General features: G+C 47.4%; 1 protein-coding gene across 2 annotated transcripts; it reads left to right on the top strand.

The window, feature by feature from the left end:
* The first annotated feature begins 137 nt into the window (after nucleotides 1-137).
* LOC149371717 (F-box/WD repeat-containing protein 7-like) lies at nucleotides 138-26,927 on the top strand. 2 transcript variants are annotated; one of them, XM_089565987.1, is made up of 11 exons: nucleotides 138-450; nucleotides 2,193-2,358; nucleotides 4,707-4,837; nucleotides 9,908-10,115; nucleotides 11,782-11,991; nucleotides 14,424-14,558; nucleotides 15,660-15,932; nucleotides 17,640-17,935; nucleotides 21,848-22,043; nucleotides 24,672-24,912; nucleotides 25,613-26,927. In XM_089565987.1, the coding sequence occupies exons 2-11, from the start codon at nucleotides 2,227-2,229 to the stop codon at nucleotides 25,876-25,878; spliced, it is 2,088 nt and encodes a 695-aa protein (XP_089422113.1). In that variant the 5' UTR covers nucleotides 138-450; nucleotides 2,193-2,226; the 3' UTR covers nucleotides 25,879-26,927. The 2 variants fall into 2 exon arrangements, with proteins under 2 accessions (XP_089422113.1, XP_089422114.1); XM_089565988.1 differs by lacking the exon at nucleotides 4,707-4,837.

Here is a 26,927-nt window from a genome sequence, read left to right as displayed (position 1 = left end):
AAATTATTGCTCTAAGTAAGAATTTGACAAGAAACTAAGAAAATCTTTATTCTTTTATTCGCTTTTAACAATACTTTTTTGACTGACCGAGGCAACGTAATGTAAGAAGCTTTTATATATATACGTGCTTTTTCAGTTCCGACGTCACTAACAACATGGCAGTGGCCGCCTGTGGCCTGTGCGTGATGTGTTTTGATAACTGTCTTCCTTAATTTGGTCATGTTCGGTTCCTCTGCGCCGTGAAGTGGGTAGTGCTGTGAACTGCGGTGTCGACTAGTGAGAGCCTGTGCTCCAAGAGGCTTCGGTTTCTCTGGCCCATGATGGTGGTGTCTAAAACGAGTGTCTAATGACCATGGTGACGGATAGGTTAGGCCTTGGGCTGAGCTGAGTGGCCGAACACCCGTGCTGCAATCGCTTGGAGTCCGAACTCGTCGTTCAGCTTGCATGAAAGTAATTTTCGACTGCCTTTTTCCCTACTCTTCATTAGTTTTGTGTTGTGCTTCGCGCTTGCCTGGCGGTCTTTCTGCATTTACATTGCCTTCGAGAACGATCCGTGCGCACGAGGCATTGTGTTGTGCACAATGGACAGCTATGTTTTTTCTCGCGCTGTGCAGTGCATGCCTTTTAAGACACGTGTAAATTGTACTAGACCTTATCATGCTGTCTTAGTAGCTAGGTCGAACAGGTGCATGGGGCTTCCTGTCCCCGTCGGCCTGCCAGTGTCGGGGATGGCCACTTTAGCAAGAGCCCGCTTGCAGAAGTTTATTCAGCGCACTAATAGCTGACGTCTGCAGGACTAGAACTGTCTCTTGCATTGTTTGTTTTGTTTTTGTATCCCCCAGTGGGTCTCGCCAGCGTAATGAATGAGGTAACTGATTGTTCTACCGTTGCAAGCGGCGCAGTCGAGGTGTGGGCAGTCATGCGCGTATTGGGTGTGTATGTGTGCGCGCGCGCGCGTTCGTATGTGCCTGTGCCCTCTGCGCAGCGACCTGACGTGTTGGCGCATCGTGCAGTGACTTTTGGGCAACTTTCGTCGATGTCTTAGCACGTGTAGGGCTCGCCTCCGCTTGTGCTGGTCCGTCGAGCACGTGTTCGCCACGCTTTAGCTGAGGCGCAAGCGCATTTTTGTGCGACTTGAAGGCACTGTTCTGTACTAGACTTTTTTGTTTTACTTTTCCGATCCAGTTTCGAGGCACAGTTCAATCATTGCTGTTATTCTGCGCAAGTGTAATTTTTAATTTTTTTCATTTGTGTTGGCCTAGTGACAGCATGTCGCAAGCTTTTACATCATGCAAATCGGTCTTCTTTTCGCATGCCCTTGTATCGTCCAAACCGGAAGTCATGGGCCTGAAATGCTGTTTCGCAAATTTACATTTGCAGAAACAATTAGTGGAAGTTATTGACAGTACAAATAGCATCATGGAGAATGAACTTGGATAATGACAGGCAGGCAGTTGACCATTCTTGGCTTATATGCTGCGTCAAGAAGCAGGTTTTGTGTGCTAAAATGAATGGCTTCATTGAAGGCAAGAGCTGTTGCAAATGCAACGTATTGCCGTTTTGGTTAATGCTTGCTTAATTCATCATTTATTATCTTTACAGATTTGTAGTTGTGAAAGCAGTGCTGCACTGTTCTGTGCAATTTTTTTTGCACCTTGAGTGAAAGTCAGGCTTGTCATGGTGAATTGGGCTGCATGAATGCTTTTTATGCATTATAATATGTGAAATTTCTTTGTTAACCACTTACAGGCCCTTACATTGTCTACTGGAGAAGTGGTACTTTGTTCCCACTGTACATTTTGTGGCAAACAACTGATGAAACTTACGCTGGGCCGAAAAATGCATACTCACAGTAAAGTGCTGAAATAGACTGCATGGTGGGTTGACTGTCAGGTTTATTAACATGACTGCATTGTGACAGAACTAGTGTGAATGGCGAGAGTGAAGGAGGTTGTTCTTGGTGGTTTGGAAGCTGCAACGTTTTCTGTTGGGCAAGGCTGCACGGTCTGGATTCTGGCCAGTGCAGGCACAGAAATGCCATGTGGGGAACATTCTAAAGTTATTTGCAGTCTTCCACAGTGGTGTCACTCATAGCTTGGACGCAGCTTTGGCATGTGAGAACGCGGTCAAGTTGGAAATGTAGACGTGTGGTGTCGCTGGTTGTGCCACATGTTTTCTCTGCCTTGGTGCAGATGCTTCTCTGAGGCTGCGGACGTGGGCAGGCCCATGTCTGCTGAGGAAGGCCCAGCTGAGGGGAACGATGCCTTGGTGGACATCAATACCTCCTCGGTCGATGACCTGGCAAAGGTCCTCGGACTGGGAAGGGCGGCTGCTGAGGCCATTGTTGCAGCTCGCAGGGTGAGTGCTGGGATGCTTTTTTTCACTAGGCTTGGAGTGGTCAGGCTGGTCCCGTTGGTTTCACATGGTTCTTTTATCAAGGTGTTTGGTTGGACAAGGGTATCTAATGGGCGTTTTATACTAGTAAGCACAAGTCTTTTATTCAGATTTTTCGCACCATGCCCATGGCACTTGCCTGCACATAATACTGCTGATGGTTATAATTCTAGTGGTTCTGACCAGTCTAATACTATGTTTAGGTATGCAGTGACCTTGAGTCACGTGCTAAGACTTTCCGAAGACTTGCTAAGCAAGCAGTAAGCTTTATGGCTATTGCTTGCTTCATGCTTGCTTCAGTTCTTCTGTATGTGTTCTTCAACATGTGTTCAATATGGCATGTTTCTTTGGAGTTTCTTCTTGCATGCAGATTTGGTAACTGGAGGCCTCAGATGAAAAACAAGTTGCTTCCAATTATGATTTACATTCAGTGTTTGCCTGGGGAGAAAATAGCACTACTCGAAGCCTCTGCGGGAAGAATGGCAGGATGAAGCCAGTTTATTCCTTCCTTTGTGGCAGTTTTGTTGGCTGAGCATTTAGCTTGCACAACGTTTGTAGCTCCTGTTTTGTGCAGACATTGGAATCATGGACGTAAAGAGGGCTTGTCATACTCTTGCTTCTAGCAACACTCCAAACGAAGTTTGTACAAAAAAAGGCTTGCACCCTTGCTTCACAAGTGAACTGCTGGAATCGAGAATCCGTTTCACCAAGCAGTGGTGTGCAGTACTAGTGTGGACCAGGTCACTGTGGTTGCTACATGACTAAACAGACTGAGGCTGTAAATGGTGGTTGCAGTTTCACGTTTCGGTTTGGAGCGGTTGAAACTCGCCTCACTAATTGGTCAGTGTTCGGGCTGCTAGCGCATGAGGATTACTGCATCAGTTTGCTCTAAGTTTATTTTATGCACTGCAGTAAGTGCTGCAAAAGTACAACGAAAGCAGCCGCTACCACAGCGATTCACTTCTGGAACGGTTTGAAGAAAAGGCTTCATAGAGTGGTATGATGTATGGATAGAAAATGACTGCTTCATGGTCACCGAGTGCGAGGTAACCGACAGCAAGTCATTGCACTGCTTCGTGCAGAGAGTTCCTATTGGGGTGATACTTGCTAGATGTTACACTGGGGTTGCATGCGCATATCCCAGAGGGGATTGCCATGCCCTTCAAGGCAGTGGTTGTTTGAATTGAGTGGGTGGTGAATTTTCCAGTGCAGTCCTGTGTTGTGAGGAAAATAGGACAGATTTTCGCCAGCAACAAAAATTGCATGTAATTGTCCTCTTGTTCCTTTAACGCATTGTGTGACATGCTTAGGACCTGCCCCTACATTGCTGTTATCCAGTTTCCCCAGAATAATTTCAGAAAAGTATTCATGCACTCTTTCGATTTATTTTTACTTAGTTTCCTTTCCCACGCAACCACTTGAATATGCTGCGCTCTTTACCCGCGATTTGTGCTCAGCAGTGCAGACAGTCTACTTTTCTTCCGCCGCCGCGGTGGCTGAGTGGTTATGGTGGCTCGGCTGCTGACCCAGAAGACGCAGGTTCGATCCCGTCCGCGGCGGCTAGAATTTCTTTGGAGGAGAAATTCTTGAGGCCTGTGTACTGTGCGATGTCAGTGTACGTTAAAGAACCCCAGGTGGTCGAAATTTCCGGAGCCCTCCACTACGGCGTCTCTCATAGCCTTAGTCGCTTTGGGACGTTAAACCCCATAAACCAAACCAAACCAACCCTATTTTTCTTCCAAACCTGTTACTTTATGTGGTAACCCACAATTGTTCTGTGTTCATCCTTGTGTTTTTGAGATGCGTGAAGTGCCAGATTGTGGATGGATGGAGGGATGATAATGGCTTTACCCTTTGTGTCGGGCGGTAGCTTTCACCACCTAGCCTATGCTTCCCCCATTGTTAATTTATTTTTCTTTTCCCTTTCTCTCTTACAATGTCTAGTCTGGCTATCCTTTTCCCCTCCAAATTCACCCCTCCCTTGATTTCCGCCACCAATCCTCCAATCTCCCCTTTCCCATCCACTCGCCTGTCCTCCCCAGCAAATCCCAACGCTATCTCTATGACTGTTGCCGCCCCCTCTGGGAGGGCTGGGCGGAGTTCTGCGCACCTCAGAACCAAGTGCTCTATGGTCTCCGTTTCCGTTTTACAAGCAGAGCACAACATATCCACTTCTTCAAATTTGGACCTATACGTTTTTGTTCTCAAGAGTCCCTGTCCTAGCCTCAAAAAGCAGTGAACTGCCCCGCGAATTAGTTCTGGCTGGCAGAAGGTTGTTTGCAGTGGAGAAATATTGAGCGTGAGATCCACAGCTGCAGGGAGGCTTCTCCCGTGTGGAGGACCTGCTGACAGTGCCTGGGGTAGATGCAGCCTTGCTGCAGGAGCTCCAGCTCACTCTGACATGCAGTCCCAAAGAGAACTTCGAAGACACTCAGGGAAGCAGGTCAGTTTCTTTTTTCTTGTCCTCTCCCTTGTGTAGCCCTCTAAAGGAGTACACACTGAACTTCTTTTTTCTTTGGAGCGGTGCGCTGGACAGTGGTTGAGGCTTTCCCACGATTCCATGAAAAATCGCGGTTAAGCATTTTCCATGGAAATTTGTGTTGACAGCGAAACATTTTTTTTATACAGTTGTTGCGGACATCAGTAGGATCGACGAAACAATGGGGAAAATGATTTACTTTATTAGGTCGAATACAACAGGAGGGGAAGTTTGAGACCTGAGGAAAATTTTAAAAGAAATATATTTATGACTACAACAAGGTCCCAAACCCTTCAGGCCAACCCTTAGCCAAAGGAGGATTCGCTGCGGGTCAGGTTTCTACCAGAAAAAAAGGTTGGAGTTTGAAAGCATGCTTGGACTTTGCCATGGATCACCAGTTGTTGCTGCTGAGTGGCAAGTGTACATGAAGACTGCTTAAGAAGTGAAATCCAGTGACAAGCCGCCGCGGTGGCTCAGTGGTTATGGTGCTCGGCTGTTGACCCGACAGACGTGGGTTTGATCCCAGCCGCAGCAGCCGAATTTCGATGGAGGTGAAATTCTAGAGGCCCGTGTACTGTGCGATGTCAGTGCACGTTAAAGAACCCCATGTGGTCGAAATTTCCGGAGCCCTTCACTACGGTGTCCCTCATAGCCTGAGTCGCTTTGGGACGTTAAACCCCATAGACCTACCAAATCCACTGACAGAGACCTCCAAAGTTTCTTTCTAAGCAAGAAAACCATGGTGAAAATTTCTGACTTCCTCCTCTTTCATGGCTGGAATAGAACAAGGGACTCAAATTCTCGTCTGCTGCATTCGTTATAGTTGCATCATACAAGCGCCATTGTTTGAGTGATGATAACACACAACATTACTTGATGCAGAGTTACAGCGGCTGCCTTCAGTTTTTGAAGATGGACCTTTGCAGCATGCAAGGCGGGGGCTCAAGATATAATTGTGCATGTTTCTTTCATGCGTCTTGTGCTTCCTGCAAAAATTCGCTGATTCTTTATTCTGCATTTCCTTCTTTAGTCGCGTTTTTGCTTTGTGGTGTGCCTGCACACAGCTGCACAACCGTTGGTGTGCTTTACGTCGGCACCACAGGACTCGCACTGCTTCGTGAACTAAGCTGCTGCCACTGCTCGTGCATTGTAGCTAATTTTGAGTGCAACAGTGCACAGCCAGAAATGCAGTGCTATGCCAGAAAAATAGTAACAAATTGCTGTAGCTAAACGCATTTGTGAAGTTCAGGAATTGGATAGAAATTAATGTTGTGTGAAATAAAATTTCTTTTGTGTCCCATAATGAAATCTTCCTAATTCTTGGTTTTTGACTGGTCTTAGACCTGTTCTTCATATTTTTAGTACAGTCATATTGAAACTGTCATATTGCTCAGTTTTTTATGCTGATTTCAAATCCAAAAATGGTTTTTCCATAAAGTAGCCCGTAAGACAATTTATTTAATTATTACTGATTATTGCCTTGGTACATAAAGGCTGAGTAAAAATAACCTTTAATGTGTGGCTACATAGTTTAATGACTAAAAAGTCCAATAATGCCACTTCTTTATTTTAACCTTATTAGTAATTTTACAGCACTTGGAATAGTAACATTGAAGGTCAAAATATGATGCATTGGTGAACTTTGCCAAATTATGGATTTGTGAAGCATGGCTGAACAATTATGTGTTATCACACACTGTGCCTTCAGCTTCCTTTAGCAAAAAATTTCTATTTATAGATCTTGTATTCCAATATATCGACATAAGGCAGCGACGTATCCAAAATATATACTTATGTCATTAAATTGTCTGCTCCTCTGCAAATTGAGTCCACTTGATGGTTTGTCTTGGACATTTTAATTTGTGGGATGTAATATTAGCTGTGATTGCTATTTATAATTTCAATTTATGCCTCATCTCGCTCATACCTCGGTGCCATGTGGGGTGGCTCTGTCACTCCCACGGCCACTCGCACTCACATCCACTCACTTGCACTCACACTCATGTCCACTCACACTCACTCATGACAGCTAGTACTCACATCCACTCACTCACATTCACAATCATGTCCACTCGCTCACTCATACTCATGACCACTCGCACTCTCAACCATTCACTCAAATTCACATTTATGACCACATGCTCTCACAACCACTCACTTGTACTCGCCCTCAAGGTCACTCTCACTCACAAGCACTCACTCACATACTCACTTATGTCCACTTGCACTGTCAACCACTCACTCACGCTGACACTTATAACCACTCATACTCACAAACACTCACAAGCATTCACTACGTTCATGCCCACTTACTACATTAACGCTCACCCACCCCTAGTATAACGTGTGTCACACAAATGTGGTGGTGAGCCGTCCGGTGCTTTGTCGGTCTCTTTGGCCAATTTTCACAGTTTCGATGCTCGTAGGAAGTGGTCGCTTATCACGCATATCTTCCTTGTCCCGAACCAATGTTATGCACGTGTGCTTCCACGCTTGCTGCTCAGACAATGAGTGCCTCTTTAGCGTCAGCTAAGATGCTTAGACGCGTTTCTGAACGGTGTTTGCCTTGACAATGACTTGTCCGTGAGTATGCATGAACACCTTGGAGGCAAGTGGCGACTCTGAATACTTTTTGCGGCGGGGAAAATCGGGAGTGCATTTGAAAACTTCGAATGAGTTCCTCACTCAAAGGAAAATGGCTGGACTGAGCCCCAAATACAGATTTGCCCTGCAGAAAAAGGATCCGAAGGGGAGTGGTTATTTTCAATTTCTTTACAACAGCCTCTTGGGCTTACTCTGGGGCATAGCTAAGAGCAGGGCTGGTTTCGTCTACCCAGAGCAGGTATGCATGACCAGTATGTGGATGCACCTGCTTTGCAGTATGTTGTCTACGAGGCACACAATATCCCTGTCTGAAGGAGGCTTGAGAAACCAGTGTGGTGTTCTTGCTTGAGGGTAGTGCGTGCGGGGACCGCGGGCACATCTGCGTACGTATAGGGAGTGAGCTAACACTGCACCTAGTTATTCTTCTGTAGTTCGCTGTGTTGTTGGTCGAGGAAACGTCGGTCATGGAAGAATATATAAGCTGCTAACTTTTGAGCCATTTTGCAGTGCATGCCCTCCTGAATCGGACATTACTGAGAAAAAACCCTATCCAGAAGTTTTTAAAGGAAATCATATGCCATCTGGTTCAAAGGATTCCTCATATTGTCAAGATATCGGGGGGGGGGGGGGGGGGGGGGGGTTAGAATTGCTGAAATCGGAGCACAAACAGAAGTTATTCCACTTACATAACATAAAACGCCACGATAAAACAGAATCTCAATTCACACGCCCATTTCGCTCACCCAGTGCCGAATATTGGGCTTCGCAAATCATACTCTCCTTGCACACATGCAGCAAAAGCTTGTATGCATTTGTTGACTTGGTAGGGCAGCCTGCATTCCACGTACATGATGCAGACGGGAGCCTTTTCATTACCCCCCCAAAAAAATGGTTTTTTGTAGTCTGGGGGAGAGCTTGGAGGAGCTCGAAGGGGTCATGACATGGTCTACCAACAAGTAGTGCTTTTACTTTGCAGCTACTAGCCATGACGTTTTTATGCATACGTAAAGAAGTAGGGCTCTATGTGTGTATTTGAGCTAGAAATTGTAATTTGAACTTATTGGCTCTAATTACCTCCCCCTAGCAGCGACGGTCATATTGAAGCAGCCTGAGTGATGTCGTTAACTGACAATGCCGTTGTCTGTTGCAAAATTGCCATGCGCATGGCGTGTACGGAGCAGAGCCTACCCAAGCGCGGCTGTGGCATATTGTGGTGAAGTTGCCGAGACCTTCACCCCAAGCCTGAACAACGAACAACTCACTCCCGTACGCTCACTACGTGCAGTTCAGTCGCGAGCAAGCACATGACTGTTAGTTGATGTCACAAACTACAAATGCATCAGTGTTGCCTGACTGCCATGTGGTTCAGGGGAACTTTTAAAAATTCAGTTACAAATTACTCGCTGCACCAAATGCGCTGATATTTTGTCCAGTTCCTAGATGTATAGCGAACAACATGCGAAAAAACAGCTTGAGTCTAATAGTGTCATGACTCCTTTAATCCTCAACTCTTTTCTGTTCTATGAGCAGCCCAGCGTTCAAATGCCGACACCTTTCGTCCTATTTGTGAAAACTTCCCCTGTGCCCCCGTTCCTGCAATCCCTTTTACCCCCTGCCCCCATTCTCCTGTTCTCTTTTTGTCACATTTTTGGCTATGATGTCTGTCAGACGGTTCTTCTTTGGGCATCCGAAGACACTGGCATTATGTCTCAGCTGTCTCAAGCGCGCTTGGCAGTGAATATTTTCTTGGCTATACTGTCAGCAACATAAAAATAGCTAAGCGGATCATCGCGAAACATAAGTGGCAAACGTTAAACCCGAATAAACCAAACTAGTGGCAGACTTCTCTGTCGCTTCCACCCACCACTCACGTCCACTCACAGCCACTCATCTCCCCTTACATCCATTCTCTCGCACTTACACTCACAGTCATCTGCACTCACACACGCAACTACTCGCTCTCACATCCGTGAGTGTGAATGAGGTGATACGAGTGCACTCGTGAGTGAGTGTGCCGACCTATGATGTCGGTTGTTTTCCTTCATTTCGCTGTAAGTTTACGACAAGGATAGCTCAGCAAAATTTTTGCTCAGATAGAGCAGTAATTTTTGTTGCAGCATGCTGCTAAATGATAAAACATGCAGTGTTGGGAGCAATATTGACTTATAATCTGAAGAGCACGGCCAACATTGCATTTAAAACTATCTGGCCGCATTTTGAGAATGGTTTTTGGATGTTTTTCTTTTCCTGTTTTCTTTGCAAATAAAGGAATGCAAATTCGTAATATTTCAAGAAATCTGTTCATTGTCTCCCCTGCAAGTTGAGAGGCTTCACAGACACCGCCAGACAGTTTTTGCCCTCCTCATGCTCTTGCATTAAAATGCCTGTGCCAGTGTGAAGAGCGTCACTTAAGGGGACGGGGGTACCCAGGTGGGGCAGTGCCAGCAGCAGCAGCTGTGGCAGCCGGGAGGAGCTGGCTGCCTCTTCGGAGGCCGAGGCAACATCTCTGGCATCGTCGGTGAACCGGTTGCTGCAGTCCGAGGGTCTGCCCACCAGCGACGATGAAGAAGGCAGCTGCTCTTCTACCGAGGACATGGCCGAGGGCGAGGATGACCTCACGGCAGCTGCAGTGGCGGGCGTGAGTTGCTTTTTCAGCTCTGTGCCTTGTTGAGGGTTTTGAAAGCTGTGAACAACCTTAGCACCCCTTGGCAACTTAATTGGTACCACAGTGGTTATGAGCCTGACTTGTTGCCAGTAGAGTGTCTTGATTTGAATTCAGGGCTATTAAACTGATCTCTAAACATTGAGTACGAGGGGTGCTTTGCCCTGAAGTCAACATTTTTATTGAACAAGATTTCTCTTGGAATTGTTGGTGAAGCAACAGCAAGTCTTGTTTGAGTCTGAAAGCTCTGCTTCGCAAAAGAAGTCTCCATGGTGGCTCAGTGGTTATGGCGCTCAGCTGCTGACCCAAAAGACGCCGGTTAGATCCCGGCTGCGGGAGTCAATTTTCGATGGAGGCAAAATGCAAGATGCCCGTGTACTGTGCGATGTCAGTGCACTTTAAAGGACCCCAGGTGGTCCAGATTTCTGGAGCCCCTCACTACGGTGTCCCTCATAGCCTGAGTCGCTTTGGGACATCAAAAAAAACCCTCACAAACCACACGCTTCACAAAGCTGAGCAACCATTTTGCTGATTTCTTCACGAAGCAAAGCTAGCTCTGTTTATTTTAGCTCTGTAAAAGAAAAGACAGCTATGTGAATTCCAGGGTGCGCGAAGGGCAGAACATGTGTTAGCTCTTGAGCATGGGAAAGGAAGGGAAAAACATAAATACTCGAACCCATTTTATCTTCATCATCATCATCATCATCATCATTTATTTACCCTTAAGGGCCCCAGGGGGCATTACATAAGGGGGGGGGTGGGAACAGTAATCAAGTCACAAAGAACAAAGTTGGAACATAAACTTCAACACATGTAGATACAGCTGTGAACAGTTCAAAAGAAAAACACGTAAGACGGTAAACTAAAGGAAAAGAAACAAAAAAGGAAGAAAAAAAAGTAAAAGGCCTGTCAACAGGAATTATTTGGGGAATAAATCAATTAACATCTGTTTAAATTTTAGGGAATTAACTTCATTCACAACACTGTCAGGAAGGACATTCCACTCGGCTGTGGCAGCTGGCAAGAACGAGGAATTGAACGCATTGGTTGAACCATGAATGCGTTGAACACTACGGCAATTGAACAAACGTCGTGATGATCTTAAATTGGGCATAATTAGGCTCTCGCGCAGTTGGGGAAAATTATAATAAAGTTTATGAAATAGAAAGAGTCTTGCTATCTTACGACGGGATGCCAAGGAAGGTAAACCAATGGAGGATTTGATATTAGTAACACTCGGCCAAGAATGGGTTCATTTATTTAAGGGTAAATAAATGAACCCATTTTATCTTGCCTATAGTTAGGCTGTAGTTGGATTCCACTCCAGAGTGAGGCTCTCAACGGCATTGCAGTGAATGGGCCTTGCACCTGCTAGCTAGCACCTGCTGCGACAGCGCCGTCGGCTGGAGAGGCATCTGCTTTGTTCTTGAGCTGTATCTGACCATAGACGTCGGCAGCTTTTGCTCAAGTATGATGAGTGTGGCTCCTTACGCATGGCATGCCTGGGGCAAAATATGCATCCTTTGTTTTACGTGACAAAGGGGGAAACATGCCAGCCTATAGCAGCCAGGGGAAGCATCGCTAGGAGAGAGATGGAAGGCGAAGGGTTGTAATGTAGCAAGCGTGCGCCTCTGTACTGCAGGTTCAGCTGAAGCGCAAGCGGGAAGTAGTGCAGCGGCCGGGAGGCAAGAAGCCATGCGGCTGGGAGACGAGTTACAGCTCTGGAAGCGCAGGAACTGCCCCGCCTGCCACTGCAGAAGATCGTACAAATGCAGCTGCAGCCCGGCGCACAAGGCACCCGTCCACGCTAGTTCAGCCGCCAAAGCTGGACTTGTGGCTGGACACCTTCCAGGTGGGCAGTTTCCCTTGAAAGTGTAGCCGTGCTTCTGTGTTGCAGTGCAGAAGGCCTGAGGCGCTCTTTGCATCAAGTGACAAAATACGGGATGCAGGAGGCCCATAGCACAAGCTTTCATAGAGACATCTTGACGAGGCCACTGGCCCCCCTGCACTGGTTGTTTCACAGCATCACAGAACAAAAGGCATCATTCGTTACAGTAGTGTTGAACAGCTACTATGAAACAGCATATTGTCACCGACAAACGCAGCAGAAAAGCGGGAAGCACAGCGTTTCCTAGGACAAAGCCCGCCGAACTGCCGAGCTCATGCAGAACGAAGACGCGCGGCCACGCGCCTGGAGGCAAGGTTCGGCCACCAGGTGGCGCCGGCAGAGTGCCAGCAGTGTGGCAATATGTGAAACTGGTCAGCCAAAGAGATTAACAGCCATTATTCAGTCTACAAGATTCGAAAGGGATGTATAAACTAAAACAGCAAACAAAATTGTGAGAAAAAAATGAAACAAACAAATGGTTGGTTGGTTGGTTGGTTGGTTGGTTGGTTGGTTGGTTGGTTGGTTGCTTGGTTGCTTGGTTTATGGGGTTTAACGTCCCAAAGCTACTAAGGCTATGAGAGACGCCGTAGTGAAGGGCTCCGGAAATTTCGACCATGTGGGGTTCTTTAACGTGCACTGACATCGCACGGTACACGGGCCTCTAGAATTTCTCCTCCAAAGAAATTCAACCGCCGCGGCCGGGATCGAACTCTCGTCTTTCGGGCCAGCAGCCGAGCACCATAACCACTGAGCCACCGCGGGGGGCCAAAAAAACAAACAAACAAATAGTCGTGTGAGAAAAATACTAGTAGACAAGCCAAACGCATGTAGATAATCGTTAACTTATAGAATGTGCTTTTAGCTGGTTGAAGGAGATAGTTTCAGTGAAGATTTTGTTGCCGTGTAATTTGTTCAGTATCCCTGGTAGTTGGTTTTGCGGGGACTGCATTTCGTTCATTATGTACGTTTTTACTTTCCTGTTCACTTGCGTTCTATACCAGTTTCAGCCAAAGTTACACCATTGAAACTTTCTGGAAGGAAAGGTCCATTTTGGTACCAAGGCAGCCTTTTCAGTTAATTTTCCCGTGTGGTTATTACATATGCCTTGGTGTCAAGAGGTGCACGAGATTGCCTTTCTAGCAAAAGAAATTATAGCAGGAGCAGAGATACTGAAAACTGCAACACCATCAAAATTGGGGAACTGTGAGGAGCATACAAGTCTTACTCTATATTTATTAGCAGGAAAGAAAACCAGACCTTCCGGTGCTTTAAAATGCACCAGGCGCACAGTCTTGGTGCATGCTGTCCCGGTGTTTTTTTTTTTTTTTTTCCTGCTTTAGCAAGGCCAAGTGAAGCTGCCCCCTTCTTAGCAGAACGTGTGCTACGGTGCAGGTCCTTTTCTTTGGCCCTCCTGGAGCCAGTTTCTGTCACATTCTTGCAGGATTGCTCTAGCTGTATGTATGCAACCAGCATTGAAGCGCAGCACAGTTTCTGCTGTGGCTGCCTCCACAGCAAGGCTTTCAACGGGGCGATAATTAGGAAACTAAAAAGTTGTTTCTTCACGAATTTTGTTAAATTTGAAGTTTCTTTTATCACTGTATTTGGAATCAACTTTTTTGGCCGGCTAGAGTTATGCAGTAAGGTGTTGACTTTTGCGCAGCAATATGCGGGGATCTCAGAGTTCATCCAGTAAGGGCAGTGCGGTCCTGTGATAAATTTTATTGCTGTGATTGGTTACTTTGAAAACTCAGTTAATTAAAGTATTTTTTGCTGTCCCAGTGACTTTGAATGAACAAGGTTTTCTGTAATAACGAAACTGTCATGAGTAATGGCAGTGCCATGGTGAATTGTGCTCAGTCAACAGATTTCTCTTGTCACCTTCAGCGCTAACACTTGCAAGAAGCGACACGTCAGGGGCAACAGGAGAGAGCTGTTCTGTGTTCAGTGGCAGCACCACCATCAACCTGCCTACACCCAGTGCAGGGCAGAGGCCTCTCCCATGTCTCTCCAATTAACCCTGTCCTCTGCCACTATGGGTACCCTATCCCGCAAACTCCTTAAACTCATCCGCCCGCCTAACTCTCTGCCGCCCCCTGCTACGCTTGCCTTCTCTTGGAACCCACTCCGTTCCAAGAGAAGGCAAGTGTAGCAGGGGGCACTGCATTTCAAACGCCTGGCGAGCAGTCGGCCAAATGTGCTGATTGTGGTCTTGCATTGGAACATGCAGTGGCCTGCATGCTCATGGACTGTGACTGGGCGTGCATCAAATGGCGACATTGATGGTGACACAGCACCCCTACTTGGACACTCAGAAAGGAAGATATATGCATGAATTTTTTTGTGTGCGTGTGTGCGTTGGCTGACTGTGTTGTTTTCATTCTTTTTTTTCTTGGCAGTCGTGGAGCCATTCAGAGCGGCTCTATGCCCTTGACCAGCTGATTGAAGGCTGTGAGCCGGGTCAAGTGCGCCACATGATGAATGTCATTGAACCACAGTTCCAGCGGGACTTCATCTCTCATCTACCCAAAGAGGTATGCAAACCCAGTGAGTGCGTTGAAGTGGGTAGACAGATATTGTCAATTCAGCCTCGCTTAATTCAAACAACCAGTTTGTTTAAAATGGCCCTTCTGTGCCATCAGAATTGCGTGTATTTAAATGTGAGAAAATATGCAGTAATTTTATAACATGAGGGTATGCAGCACATAATTTGGGCTAGATGTAGCCGACAGAAACGCGAAAATGGCCATCAGTTTGGGGAGCTGACCTACATGTGGCACCAATGTATCTATGGGGCACGAGACCCGTATGTGGGGCCTCCAGTGTAGGAGAAGGGGCACCCATCTTCTGCATGTATCTCCTGCTAGCTAGCTTTCCTTCGTGCTCCTGCTGTTGTGCCTGTTAAGCGAATTTCATGCGGAAAATAGTGGCTGCAGCAGCTTCAGCCTCATCGAATACTTAAATATTCAACTGAACGCTCAAAATTAACGAATATCCGCATATGCCTTGAGTTGATCCGTCATTTGTGAAATTGTTCAGACTTGAGCTTTCTTTTTTTTTTCCCCCATATCTATCAAGCCACCCTTTACCAGGTCATCATGAGAAGAGCCTCCATCTTTCACCTTAGGCCTGAATGCTTCATCGTAAGGGGGGCTTTCATTTGGAACACGAAATGTCAACTGTACCTCTTTTTTAACTTTGGTCAGTCTACGGTGAACTGTAGTCGATTCAAACTGGTGCTTTTGTGTCGTTGACATCGTTCTGACACTTTTAACTCCACATAATTCTAATGTTCAGTCTGTTTTGAGTAGGAATTGTCGAGAGTGTACTGTGTTTACAGATAAACCTGTTGCAGTGCCACATTGTATGACGTTCCCAAAGCGAAAGCAGCGCAGTGTGTTGTGTCATTTGGGGTTGCTCATTTTGATCATAGATGTCAGTTCTTGCTTTGTTGTCGTGAAACTTTTTTTGACAAATTTCGTAACTCTGCACAAGCTAACAGATATATGGCAGGTTTAACCACCATAATGCCTTCGTTACGTGGAGGTCTCAAGCACACGTGATTGAATGGGGGCGGTGTTGGGGAAATGAGAATGGTGTTCCGTCACCCACCGTAAATGACGCCTGCTTTGCAGCTGGCCCTGTATGTGCTGTCATTTCTGGAGCCCCGGGACCTGCTGCGAGCAGCGCAGACCTGCCACTACTGGCGCATCTTGGCCGAGGACAACCTGCTGTGGCGGGAGAAGTGCCGTGAGGCTGGCCTGGAGGATGTCCAGGAGGTGCTGGGTCGGCGGGTGGCCACCTCCTCACCACCTTCGCCCAATGCCCCCATCCCTTGGAAGCTGGCCTTCATGCGACATCACTACGTGGAAATGAACTGGCGCTGCAAGCCAATACGTGAACCAAAGGTGCATGCTTTTGGCTGCATTTGGGGGGGCTGCATTAGAGCACTGCACGGGCTTACCCTACCCAAAAGGCCGGGCCAGGTCGAGCAGTCTGGGTTGGGCCCGGTTTTGGGTTGTCAGCGGTTACTGGCCCATCAGCCTTGGCCGTGTTTGGGCATATGGAATTTGGGGGGGGGCTGCATTAGAGCACTGCACGGGCTTACTCTAAAGGCCGGGCCAGGTAGAGGAGTTGGGGTTGGGCCCGGTTTTCGGTTGCCAGTGGTTACTGGCCCATCAGCCTTGTCCGTGTTTGGGCATATGTAGTGCACGGTACTACACGGGTACTGAACGCCCGCTTCTTATGTTCTCATGGGGCTAACAAGCGTCTGGTCAAAGCAGCTTGTGTGTTTTCAGCTATTTCTAGAGTGTGGACTTGTTAACTCTGGTAATGTGTCATGTGATCTGTTGAGCATGCAAAAAAATGAAAACAATGCAGAAAAAGAAAAATAATTCAGACAAAGCAGCCCCTCTATCACTCTGTTTTCCTTACAACTCATATGCTCTCTTTGCAAACCTCTTGAGTTCTGAAGCACTGAAAGTCTTATCGACGCAGTACTTTTGCTTGCCAGCTTCTTAGCTCTGCAAGAAGAAAACACGGAAGCAAAAATTTGGTGTCTGTAGTCCTACAGGTATACTCTGAAGAGGATCCTGAGCTCGTCTTTTTACCATGGGAACTCTACCTGCACGCGCCGAGTATTCGTAGAAACTTCGAATTATTGTCCTGTGCGGCCGATTTTCCTATCAAATTGAATTAAACGTCCTGGCTCCTGCCTTTCTTTTTCACTCACTTTTGAAAAGAGAAGTCAGCCAATGTGTGGATGCCTTTCATCCAGCCACGTGGCAGCTTGCCGCTCTGCCATAGGCGGAGTGATACGTAGCAATCGGCTAAAGCAAAAAGTCTTTGTATTTTTATTTTCGCGGTCCTAATTTGCAGGCTATGTAGCCTGCAACTGAAACTATTTATTCACGGAAACTTAAAAAACAAAATAAAAGTGAAAGCGAAGCCACCACATGACTAGTTGAAAGGAACTCCACATGTTGGGTGACTCCTCCTCTTTTCGAAGGCGAGTTGAAAAAAAAAAAAAAGCGGGAGCCAGGACGTTCAATTAGATTTGATAGGGAAATCGGCCGCACAGAATAATGATTGGAAGTTTCTGAGAATGCTCAGAGTGTAGATCGATTTCTCGCCGTAAAAAGATGATTTCAGATTCCTCTTTAGAGCACCGTTAAGGGCTTCAAAAAGTTGGCTTCTCCTTCAGACTCTTGAGCTTGGTGGTGAAGCCATCTGAAAGAGCGCATACAGTATCTATTTGCCTTGCAATCCTAGGCATTGCACGTGCCGCGATGTCATTATTTCACTGGAAGTACATTGCCACGGCCAGACATTCTGTACTATAGCAGTGTCTTTGAAAAAATGTTTACTATAATCAAAAAAATAATGTACAGTCATCTATGGAAGGTGGAATGGGACCGCAACTTCACTTTACTGTAGCAGGTGACCAATTTTGCCGATGCTTGAAGCCTGCTTGACCCTGAAAACCGTGCCTCGAAGTGGGACCGAACGGTAGTACTGGCGCACCTAATTCGCATTTGGCCTAATGACGCTGAATTGTCTGCCTTTTTTTATTGTAATCTTATGGAAACTTGCTCTCTGCTTATAATCTGTTGCAGGTTTTGCGTGGTCACGAGGACCACGTGATCACGTGCCTGCAGTTCTCTGGCAACCGCATAGTCAGTGGCTCGGATGACAACACCCTCAAGGTGTGGTCGGCCACATCTGGGCGCTGCCTGCGCACGCTCATCGGTCACACGGGTGGGGTGTGGTCCTCACAAATGGCTGGCTCCGTGGTGGTGAGCGGCTCCACGGACCGCACGCTGCGGGTCTGGAATGCCGACACGGGCATGTGCCTGCACACTCTCTACGGGCACACATCCACTGTGCGCTGCATGCACCTCTATGGGAACAAGTGAGTAGCACTGCTCTGCCCACATGGCATGTTCATTGAGAGGTTACAGCCGCCCTTTTATTTGTTGTCTTGGCAAAAGTTATACCCCTGCCACACGGCTGTTGCAGTGGACAAAAAGTGGTGCTGTTAACTACAGTCGAACCTCGCTATAACGAACATGGATACAACAAATTATCGGATATAACGAAGTGAAAGAAAAGTTTGGTTGGACATGCTTTACTTCTATGGGAGTTCTATCTGTATAACGAAACGAAAAATTCAAAATTTGACGCTGTATCGGTTATAACGAAGCATTTTTTGTATTCACGGGGCTCAAAATGCGCAAACAAGTAGGAAAAAATTTCAAAACACGCTAAATTTTGATCTTTTGAAGCGCCCGCACCTAAAATGTGTTTGAATCACCCGCGCTTCCGCACACCACGCCATCTAGGGAGAGCGAATGAATCTAGCATCAACAGCTGCCTAGCACGTGATCGAACCGACGCCCGCTCCCCGGCCACCCCCGCCGTCGCAATTTCCGACCCGCGCGCGCTATCTCTGCAGTTCAATCTGTAGACGCTGTCGCGGAATGCGTCTTAACAAACAGCAGTTTCGCTTGAAACTAAGATAAAGATATTCAGGGCAGTTGACAGCGGGCACAAGGAAAAGTCATTGCCGTGGACTTCGGTGTTGCGCCTAGCACTCTATCAACCATCTTGAGTGCAAGGCAGAAGATTGCAAACACCCACTCTGCAGGCGCTGTGAAGAATGACAGCAAGACAGGATGTTGAAGATGCCTTGTTTGCATGGTTCAAGGACGTTATAGAGCGTAACCTGCCTGTGTCTGGTGCCGTCCTTCAAATGAAGGCGAGAAGTCTCACTTCCGTCTGAGGCCACAATGACTTTCATGCAAGCAGTGGCTGGTTGCAGCGGTTTAATGACCGCCATCAGATTGCTTGCCACGTCGTCTGGCGAAAAAGCAGCCGTTGGCGCCGAGAACTGCGAGAAGTAGGCAGAAAGCTTCCGCATGCAACTGGGAGGCAAGCGGACAATTTCGGCGAGACGACATGGCGTCAGCTGGCGGTTCCGAATGTTACGCTCGAGGAATTCATCTGTGCAGATGACAACTTGGCTGTGGCGCCCGAACTGACCGACCAAGAAATTGCTGATCAGGTGGTTTCTGCAGATGATGCTAGAAACAGCGATGCATGTGAATATGGCAAAGTGCGAGCTCTCAGCAGCGCAGAGGCCGCTGACATGGCCAGGAAGTTGAGGGGGTACCTCGAGAACCTACCTATGGCCAAATCAGCTGACATCGGGAAAGCGCTGCTCTGTGTTGATTTCGTCGAGAAATATAACCTGTCAAATAGTGCCGCCGAACGGAGATTACGTCGTTTTTTAAATAAATCAGTTTTTGCACCTGGCCATGCATCCCCATTTGTGAGTTCGCTCTTGCTTTCAGTACGAAATGCAAGGCGAGGTTTGATATGCTTGTACCACGCGTTCAATTAAAAAATAGTGCATTTTTTAAACCCTGTGCTGTCCATCTTAAAGTACTCTTTACTTGGGTTTATTAGCGACCTTTTCTGCGGGAATTTGAGTGCATATTCTTATACAGTGAAAGCTCGTTAATTCAAAACTCGATAATTCGAATTTTCGGGTAATTCGAACTACACTACTTGGTCCGGTCAAGCTCCATAGAGATCTGTGTATAAAAAAGCCCGTTAATTCGAAAGCGAGTCGGTTCCGTTACGGATAATTCGAACTACGCGCCACCGCGTCTGGGCGTCTTGGCACACAGCATGTGGCAAAAAAAAAAAAAAAAAACCTCCTCCGCATAGTTAGCTGCGTACGTCCTAAACGGGGACAGAAGATGGAACTAGATAAAACCTTGGAAAAGTGGGTAAAGCTTAAATGGCACCATCACCGGCGCGGTGGCCGGGGCGCGGTGGCCGGCGGCACCGGAGGGTAGGGGTTGGCGACCGCGCTGGCGGCTGCCTACCCTCTTTTCCGCGCAACCTCCGGAACTCGCATCTAAATACTCGTTAATTCGAGCCCTGTTAATTCGAAAATACGGATAAGCACTGTCAGCGCGGTCCCAGCCAACGCCTATGAAGGCTATGACTTCGGACCGGCGCTACAAATTACGAGCGAAAAACTTTTTTTTTTCTTTGCGAGTGTCGTCCATGCTTCCACCCATCGGTCGGACATGGGTCGGACGCCAACGGAAGCACGCGCTCAGCCGCGAACAAGACGCCGGCTTTTGAGTGGCAGTAGACGGCGTCCGCCCCAATCGCTCATGGTTCATAAGGCGAACGTACTGAAAACGAGGCTTGCACAACCGAACAAGCGCTGGCACGCTGCCAAAGTTCGCTTCCCCCTTGCTGGAGCTACCCCCCCCCCCCCCCCCCCCCCCCCCCCCCCCCGGCCTAAGAATCTGAAAAAAAAAAAGCGTCAGTCGTTAACGCTTCCCTCCGTTTGGCACCGTCTTGGCGGCGCGCCAAGATGCTGCGCAGTGATAAGTGATGTTATCGCTGCGCAGCATCTTGGCGCGCCGCCAAGAAATGCGTTTCGGGCCGTGACGGTGCCAAACGGAGGGAAGCGTTAACGACTGAAGGTTTTTTTTTTTTTTCAGATTCTTAGGCAAAAATCGGGGGGGGGGGGGGGGGGGGGGGGGGGGGGGGGGGGGGGGGGGGGGGCTCATTATTTGAGTGGGTTCGTTACGCGAATAAATACCCTACATATACCGTAATGCAAATGGTTCTTGTCGGTTTTTTCGCGGCCATTCGATAATTCGACACTCGGATAATTCGAACTTTTTTCCCGGTCCCGTGAAGTTCGAATTAACGAGCTTTTACTGTAACGAATATTGGACATAACGAACGAATTTCCGCGCAAAATGCGACTTCGTTATAACGAGGTTGGACTGTATCTTCATGTGCCCATTTGCAAAAATTGTGCGAAGGCAGCTTAAAAAACTTCTGCACTTCTCGGTGTCTTGTAAGCAGCCTGCAAGCATATTTGCAGCAACTTACCTTATGTCACGATGGCTCAGTGGTTATGGTACTCGGCTGCTGACCCGAAAGGCGCAGGTTCGATCCCGGCTGTGGCGGTCGAATTTCGATGGCGGCGGAATTCTGGAGGCCCATGTACTGTGCAACGTCAGTGCACGTTGACCCCAGGTGGTCGAAATTTCGGAAGCTCTTCACTGCGGCGTCCCTCATAGCCTGAGTTGCTTTCGGACGTTACACCCCGTAAAACAAACCACTTGCCGTACACGACTAGCCTTCCCGAGCAAAGCGAAAGCCAAGCCAGCTCTCAAGCAACAGGCATATGGCGGGCCTTGAGATATGTGGCATTCCGCGTGAAGTTGATTTCCAGTGGCGGCAGTATGAAATGGATGGCGGTCTCATCTAGCTTGAAGGCAATTATGAAGTAGTAGGGCTTTTTTTTTCTTTTTTTTTTGCACGGCAATTTTAAGCCCACTCTTACTTTAATTCCAATATATCTGTTTCTTTTCACGGATGTGCTTAGTGGAAAAGCATTTGCTTATAGTTTCCACTACCTATATCGTTGTTCTTTGTATTCTCCTTTCACTCGAGAATTGATATTCAAACAGCTCTCCTTTATTCACATATAAAGTTAGAAAGTATGTCTTGTGCATGTGCAGTTCTAAAGTAAACTGAATTGGTAGTACCTTTGTGGAGTAGTCCTGTAACAGGATATTGTTTTTAGCACAATATCTTAAGGCAGTGCAGAAACCTAATCATTCATAAGTTTTGTTGAATTTGCTTGAAACATGCTTAACTGGTTTTGAGAGCAGTGTTCCCTGCAGAGATATTGTCTTAATTTTAAACGGTTCTATGTTTTTCCTATTTATACACATGGTATGTTTGGTGGGCAAAAACGGTGCCTTTTTCTCTGTCTGCGCAGGGTGGTGAGTGGTTCTCGAGATGCCACCCTGCGGGTGTGGGACCTGGAGACTGGAGGGTGCCAGCACGTGCTGGTGGGCCACGTGGCAGCTGTGCGGTGTGTGCAGTACAACGGGCGGCTGGTGGTGAGCGGGGCGTATGACTACATGGTCAAGGTGTGGGACCCCCGGAGGGAGGAGTGCCTCCACACTTTGCAGGTGAGCTGCACCAGTGGCTTGCCCTGTTTCGAACGGAACAGTGCAGCAGAAGGAAGGGGCTGTGATCCCTGGCATCTCGTTACAGACACTGCTTTCTGATGCAACTCAGATGCACAAAAGGCGCTGGTTGCGCAACGCCCTCACCGTAGTGACAGGCCACGTATGCACAGTGCCAGACACTGTATCGCGTGTTGCGGAAATAGACGCGCCCCGTGAAATGCTTCTTTCAGCTAAACGGGCGCATTGTTCGAGCTCAGATTTCGCATAGAAATGGCATTTGGTCGGCAGAATTGTTTAATACCACGTTTGCTTGGGGTACTTACCTGATTCGAGCAGAATAAGTCGGATATTCACGTCATCTGCGGCGACGACGACAGAAATTAAGCTGCTCTGTCAGCTATCGCACCGGTGGCGCCATCTCGTTTGTTGGTCATGAACAATCAGCAAAGGAGGGGGTTTTGGGGGTTTGAAGACGCTCTTTCGACTGGTTTTTTAATGCTGACAGAAAACTTAGCTTGGCAAAACTTATTTTTCAGCAAGCTAAGTTTTCTGTGAGCATTAAAAAACCAGTTTAAAGAGCGTCTTCAAACCCCCCAAAACCCCCTCCTTTGCTGATTGTTCACGACCAACAAACGAGATGGCGCCACCCGTGCAATAGCTGATAGAGCAGCTTAATTTCCGTCATCGTCGCCGCAGATGATGTGAATATCCGACTTATTCTGTTCGAATCAGGTAAGTACCCCAAGCAAACGTGATATTAAACAATTCTGCCGACCAAATGCCATTTTTATGCGAAATTTGAGCTCGAACAATGCGCCCGTTTAGCTGAAAGAAGCATTTTACGGGGCGCGTTTATTTCCGCAACAGTCGATATGACAGCAGTGTACCTGCGAGCAGACACGAGCTTTTGATGTCCAGTGTTCCAGATAAATGTGATTGGGCCTGCATGGTGTGCCTCATGGTGTGTGCGTGAGGGGGCACAGATGCATGCCGGCCGCTCACAGTAAGTATTTACACTACATCTCGTATGCTCCCTGCAGTGCTCTAGAAGGCAGAGACGACCTTCACGAATTTTCTTCTGCTCGCGGCACACACAGGTATGCTTAGAAAACAGCCTAAATCAACACTGTCTACATGCCATAAGCATGTGCACTTACACGTGTGCTACACACAAGCATTTTGGGGGATGTTAAGCCGTTTGTCACACCGCTATGCTGGGCATTTCATGCTTTTCTTGGATCACAGCTCGTGCTCAGAAACTTGGGACAGGCTTTGTTTTCTTTCATGCTTTTTTTTTTTCTCTTCTCATACGAGTTGGCACAGTCTGCTGCCTGCATGAAGTGCTTAAAACGCTCTCTCTCATTTTGTGTTTCAGAGTGTGTTTCTTCTGGTGTTCTGTTTTCGCCTTTGTGTATTGGATTTCTTCTTTCTGTTTTCACTGATGAGCATAGTTGCAGCAGTAAAGTAGCATGCTACGGCAAACTTTTGCGTGCTCACTTATGTAGTGAAATTAGGAGGCACTTATGCATACACTAGCAAATACTGCTGGAGCATTTACCATATTTAATGAATTCTAAATCTCGCTTTTTTTTTTTTTTAACAAAAATGGGCTGAAATGACATGCATGGTAAAATAGAGTATAAAAATAAAACTGCCAGCAACACATCTGAAGTGCTCCCCCATCAGCTAGGTTCCAACCTGGACTAGAGGCTGACTTGAGCAAACATGGAAGAGTCTGTTGTGAAGACGCGCAGAGTTCACTGCAATGCCAGGTTTAGAAAATGCTGATTGTGGTTGAGAAATCTGCAAGTTACAATCAGGCGGCCTCACGTGCACCTGATGTTCCTGAGACTTGCGTGTAGCATTGGAAAGTGCCAAGGAACATAATTTTCGCGAGCAGTAGACTTGTAAGGGTTTCAGCGCTCCAAAGAAAGGCGGTTTCCAGAAATGAAGAGCTTGCTGACTTGCCGACTTCCTGCTACTACAGTGAGCTGACCACAGGCCTGTGCCTGTGAAAGTCTTGATGCAACTGGTGAGGCAGAAGGGCCTGCAGAGCCAGCAGGTGCTGGATTAAGCACTTTGTGAAAAGGTGCAGGTTCTTGCTTCAAAAGCAAAGAGGCTTCTGTCGTTTACCTCTCCGCAACATCAGAGCAGTTGTTCCAAGGGAAAGGAAGATTCATTTTTTTTATCCAGGCATGAAAGTCTGGTGCGCATTAGAATTTGGTAAATACGGTATCTACAACCCTAAGAAACTGTTGCATTTCCTCAGTGCAATGCGTGAGATATTTATTTCTGCCACAGATGTACAGCCTTTGTCAAAAGTAACCAGGCTGCATGTTTTTCTTCTCAGTCGTATATTAAAGCTATTATACCAGTCCTCAAGCTTTGAATCTCTGTGTGGTAAGAAGAACCCCTGTTCTCACCTTCAGAGAACTTTTTTATCTTTAGGGAGGCCGTGAGGGCTGTTATACGAATGAGAAGCAAACCATGCAGCCTGGTTACTTTTGACAAAGGCTGTACATAGCTTGAGTGGCATGTCAGCATAGCTGGTGTTTTTAGCTGCTTATTTGTTGTTGGCCTTTGCAGTGTGACATGTGCCCTGAGTGCTCTTGTCTTTTTTCTCCTCAGGGTCACACGAACAGAGTGTACTCCCTCCAGTTTGATGGGGTGCACGTGGTGAGTGGCTCCCTGGACACGTCGATCCGAGTGTGGGATGTTGAAACGGGGGCCTGCCGGCACCAGCTCATGGGCCACCAGTCGCTCACATCGGGCATGGAACTGCGAAACAACATTCTGGTCTCCGGCAACGCAGACTCAACAGTCAAAGTCTGGGACATCCTAACTGGCCAATGCCTGCAAACTCTGGCTGGTGGGTGTCAACTTTGGGCCACTCAGGTTTAGTTGGGTCACAACACTTGACAGCAGCTGAGCATTTGGTGTTAGTGAAACTTTGTCACTTGCAAGCCTCAAAATCTGTTGCATATGTATTCTCTCATTCACTTGTCATCTCACCGAAATGGATCAACCTCATGTTCTTGCCAGCTTAAACAGAGCCACTAGCCAGTAGTTTGTGTAAATGAGTGGTAAAGTAGTGCATGATTGGTTGTTTTATGCTTTGCATGATTTCTCTGCCAACGATCTCTGTGAGGCAAGTGAAGTTGGTTTCCCAGGATGACGACTGCTGGGCAGACCACAAGAAGGGTGCATATGGGAACGCGTGGACACACCTGATCCCCCGTCTGCTTCATGACTCCGTTGGTTATTAAATGCTCGACTTTGCATAGTTAATATTGCAGCAAATGATATGTGAAGCCTTTTTTTAAAACTATTTCTAAATCGTCATACTTCCATGGTAACAAGGCATCGTCGGAAGTTCGTAGGAAATACCAAAAACAGGTGCTCCTGCCCCTTTTGTGTCTGCGTATGCACTTTCGTTTCAGTAGCTGTCTGGATGGGCCCCTGTGGCATAGTCTCTCTCTTGTGGGTAATAAAAATGTATGCAATTAGTAGCTTGCTTTTTTCATCGCTATTCAGAACAGAAATGTAACAAGTCTCCTTCTCCACTTCAGGTGCCCACAAGCACCAGAGTGCTGTCACCTGCCTCCAGTTCAACTCTAAATTTGTGGTCACCTCATCGGACGATGGCACCGTGAAGCTGTGGGACCTGCGCACGGGCGAATTCCTTCGCAATCTGGTAGCCCTGGAGTCTGGCGGCTCGGGAGGTGTGGTGTGGCGTCTGCGGGCTTCCTCCACCAAGCTGGTATGCGCCGTGGGCTCACGGAACGGCACCGAGGAGACCAAGCTGCTTGTGCTGGACTTTGATGAGCCCAAGTGAAGCTCGCTGTGTGCACCAGCACATTCCTCCTCTCATCCCAGCCAAGTGCCAAAGAACAGCCTCACTTGTGTGCCAGTCATAGGCTCCTTGCCATCGGAAGTGTGGCTGTCGAGCCCTCGGCTTCATTCTCTGGAGGAATGGTCTTTGCAGCAGCGACACGTCGTGGTGCCGGGAAGCTTGGTGGCAATGCTTCGCTGCCTTTCCTGGGGGACCGCTTGTGGCATCCGAGAAAGTGTGTGGTGCAGCAGTGCAGTGGACAGGCCGTGTGCATCGTGCTCTTGCCTGACGGAACTCATTGAACATGCTAGATTTTTTTTCTCTTCTTCTTCCTGTGGCGAAGGATGTGGACCTGTACAGTGCGTCCCACTCGGCAGCGAGTATTTTGTGCCATTACTGCTCAAGCTTTGTGTCGAGGCTGCTGTAGTGTGCAGCAGAGAGCCCTTTGTGTCTACTGAGAGAGGCCCTGCCTTACAGTAAAGCACCGAGTTCCCAAGTTGCATTTTATTTTTTCCCCTTGGCCATGTCGGGGAACACCTCCTATATTTATTTGATTGGGACAAGGTGCTGTCCTTTTTGACAGCTGGGGCCTCGGCACCTGAGAACAATTTCATTTGCAACGTTGGTTAGGAAGCACACTTTTTTTTTTTTTTCATTATCTTCTGGTTGAGGAGCTCCAGGAAGAAATAGTTCTTGAAAACTTGCACTTTTTTTTTTTCATTTCTTGGCTAGTTGTGCAGTCGTGCCTATGCTGCACTGCTTCTTAAGCCTTGCAAATGAAACTGTAAGCTTTCAGGTTGGTGGCTTGTTTTGTTAGCCAGTGGACTTAGTTTTGGGAGGTTCAGCAGCTCGTGTTGGGTGGACTAACTTAAGAAGAGCAATTGGCGCGGGGCGCCACAATTTTTACTGCCATGCTTTTGCTGTACATTTTGTTTGTTCTGCCAACTAATGCTTCCTTTCCCTTGCGTTGTACATTGCTGTATATTCTCTGCTGTCTTCTACAGGTTTGTTTTATAGTTGTTGGCAAAGTAAAACTAATTGTTTCACCTGTA

Source organism: Amblyomma mixtum, chromosome 1 (genome assembly GCF_055824585.1).
Source record: "Amblyomma mixtum isolate Tamu chromosome 1, ASM5582458v1, whole genome shotgun sequence".
In the NCBI taxonomy this organism is placed as follows: Eukaryota; Metazoa; Arthropoda; class Arachnida; order Ixodida; family Ixodidae; genus Amblyomma; species Amblyomma mixtum.
Note: the sequence above shows the minus strand (reverse complement) of the source record. Positions and strands in the feature narration are given on the sequence as shown.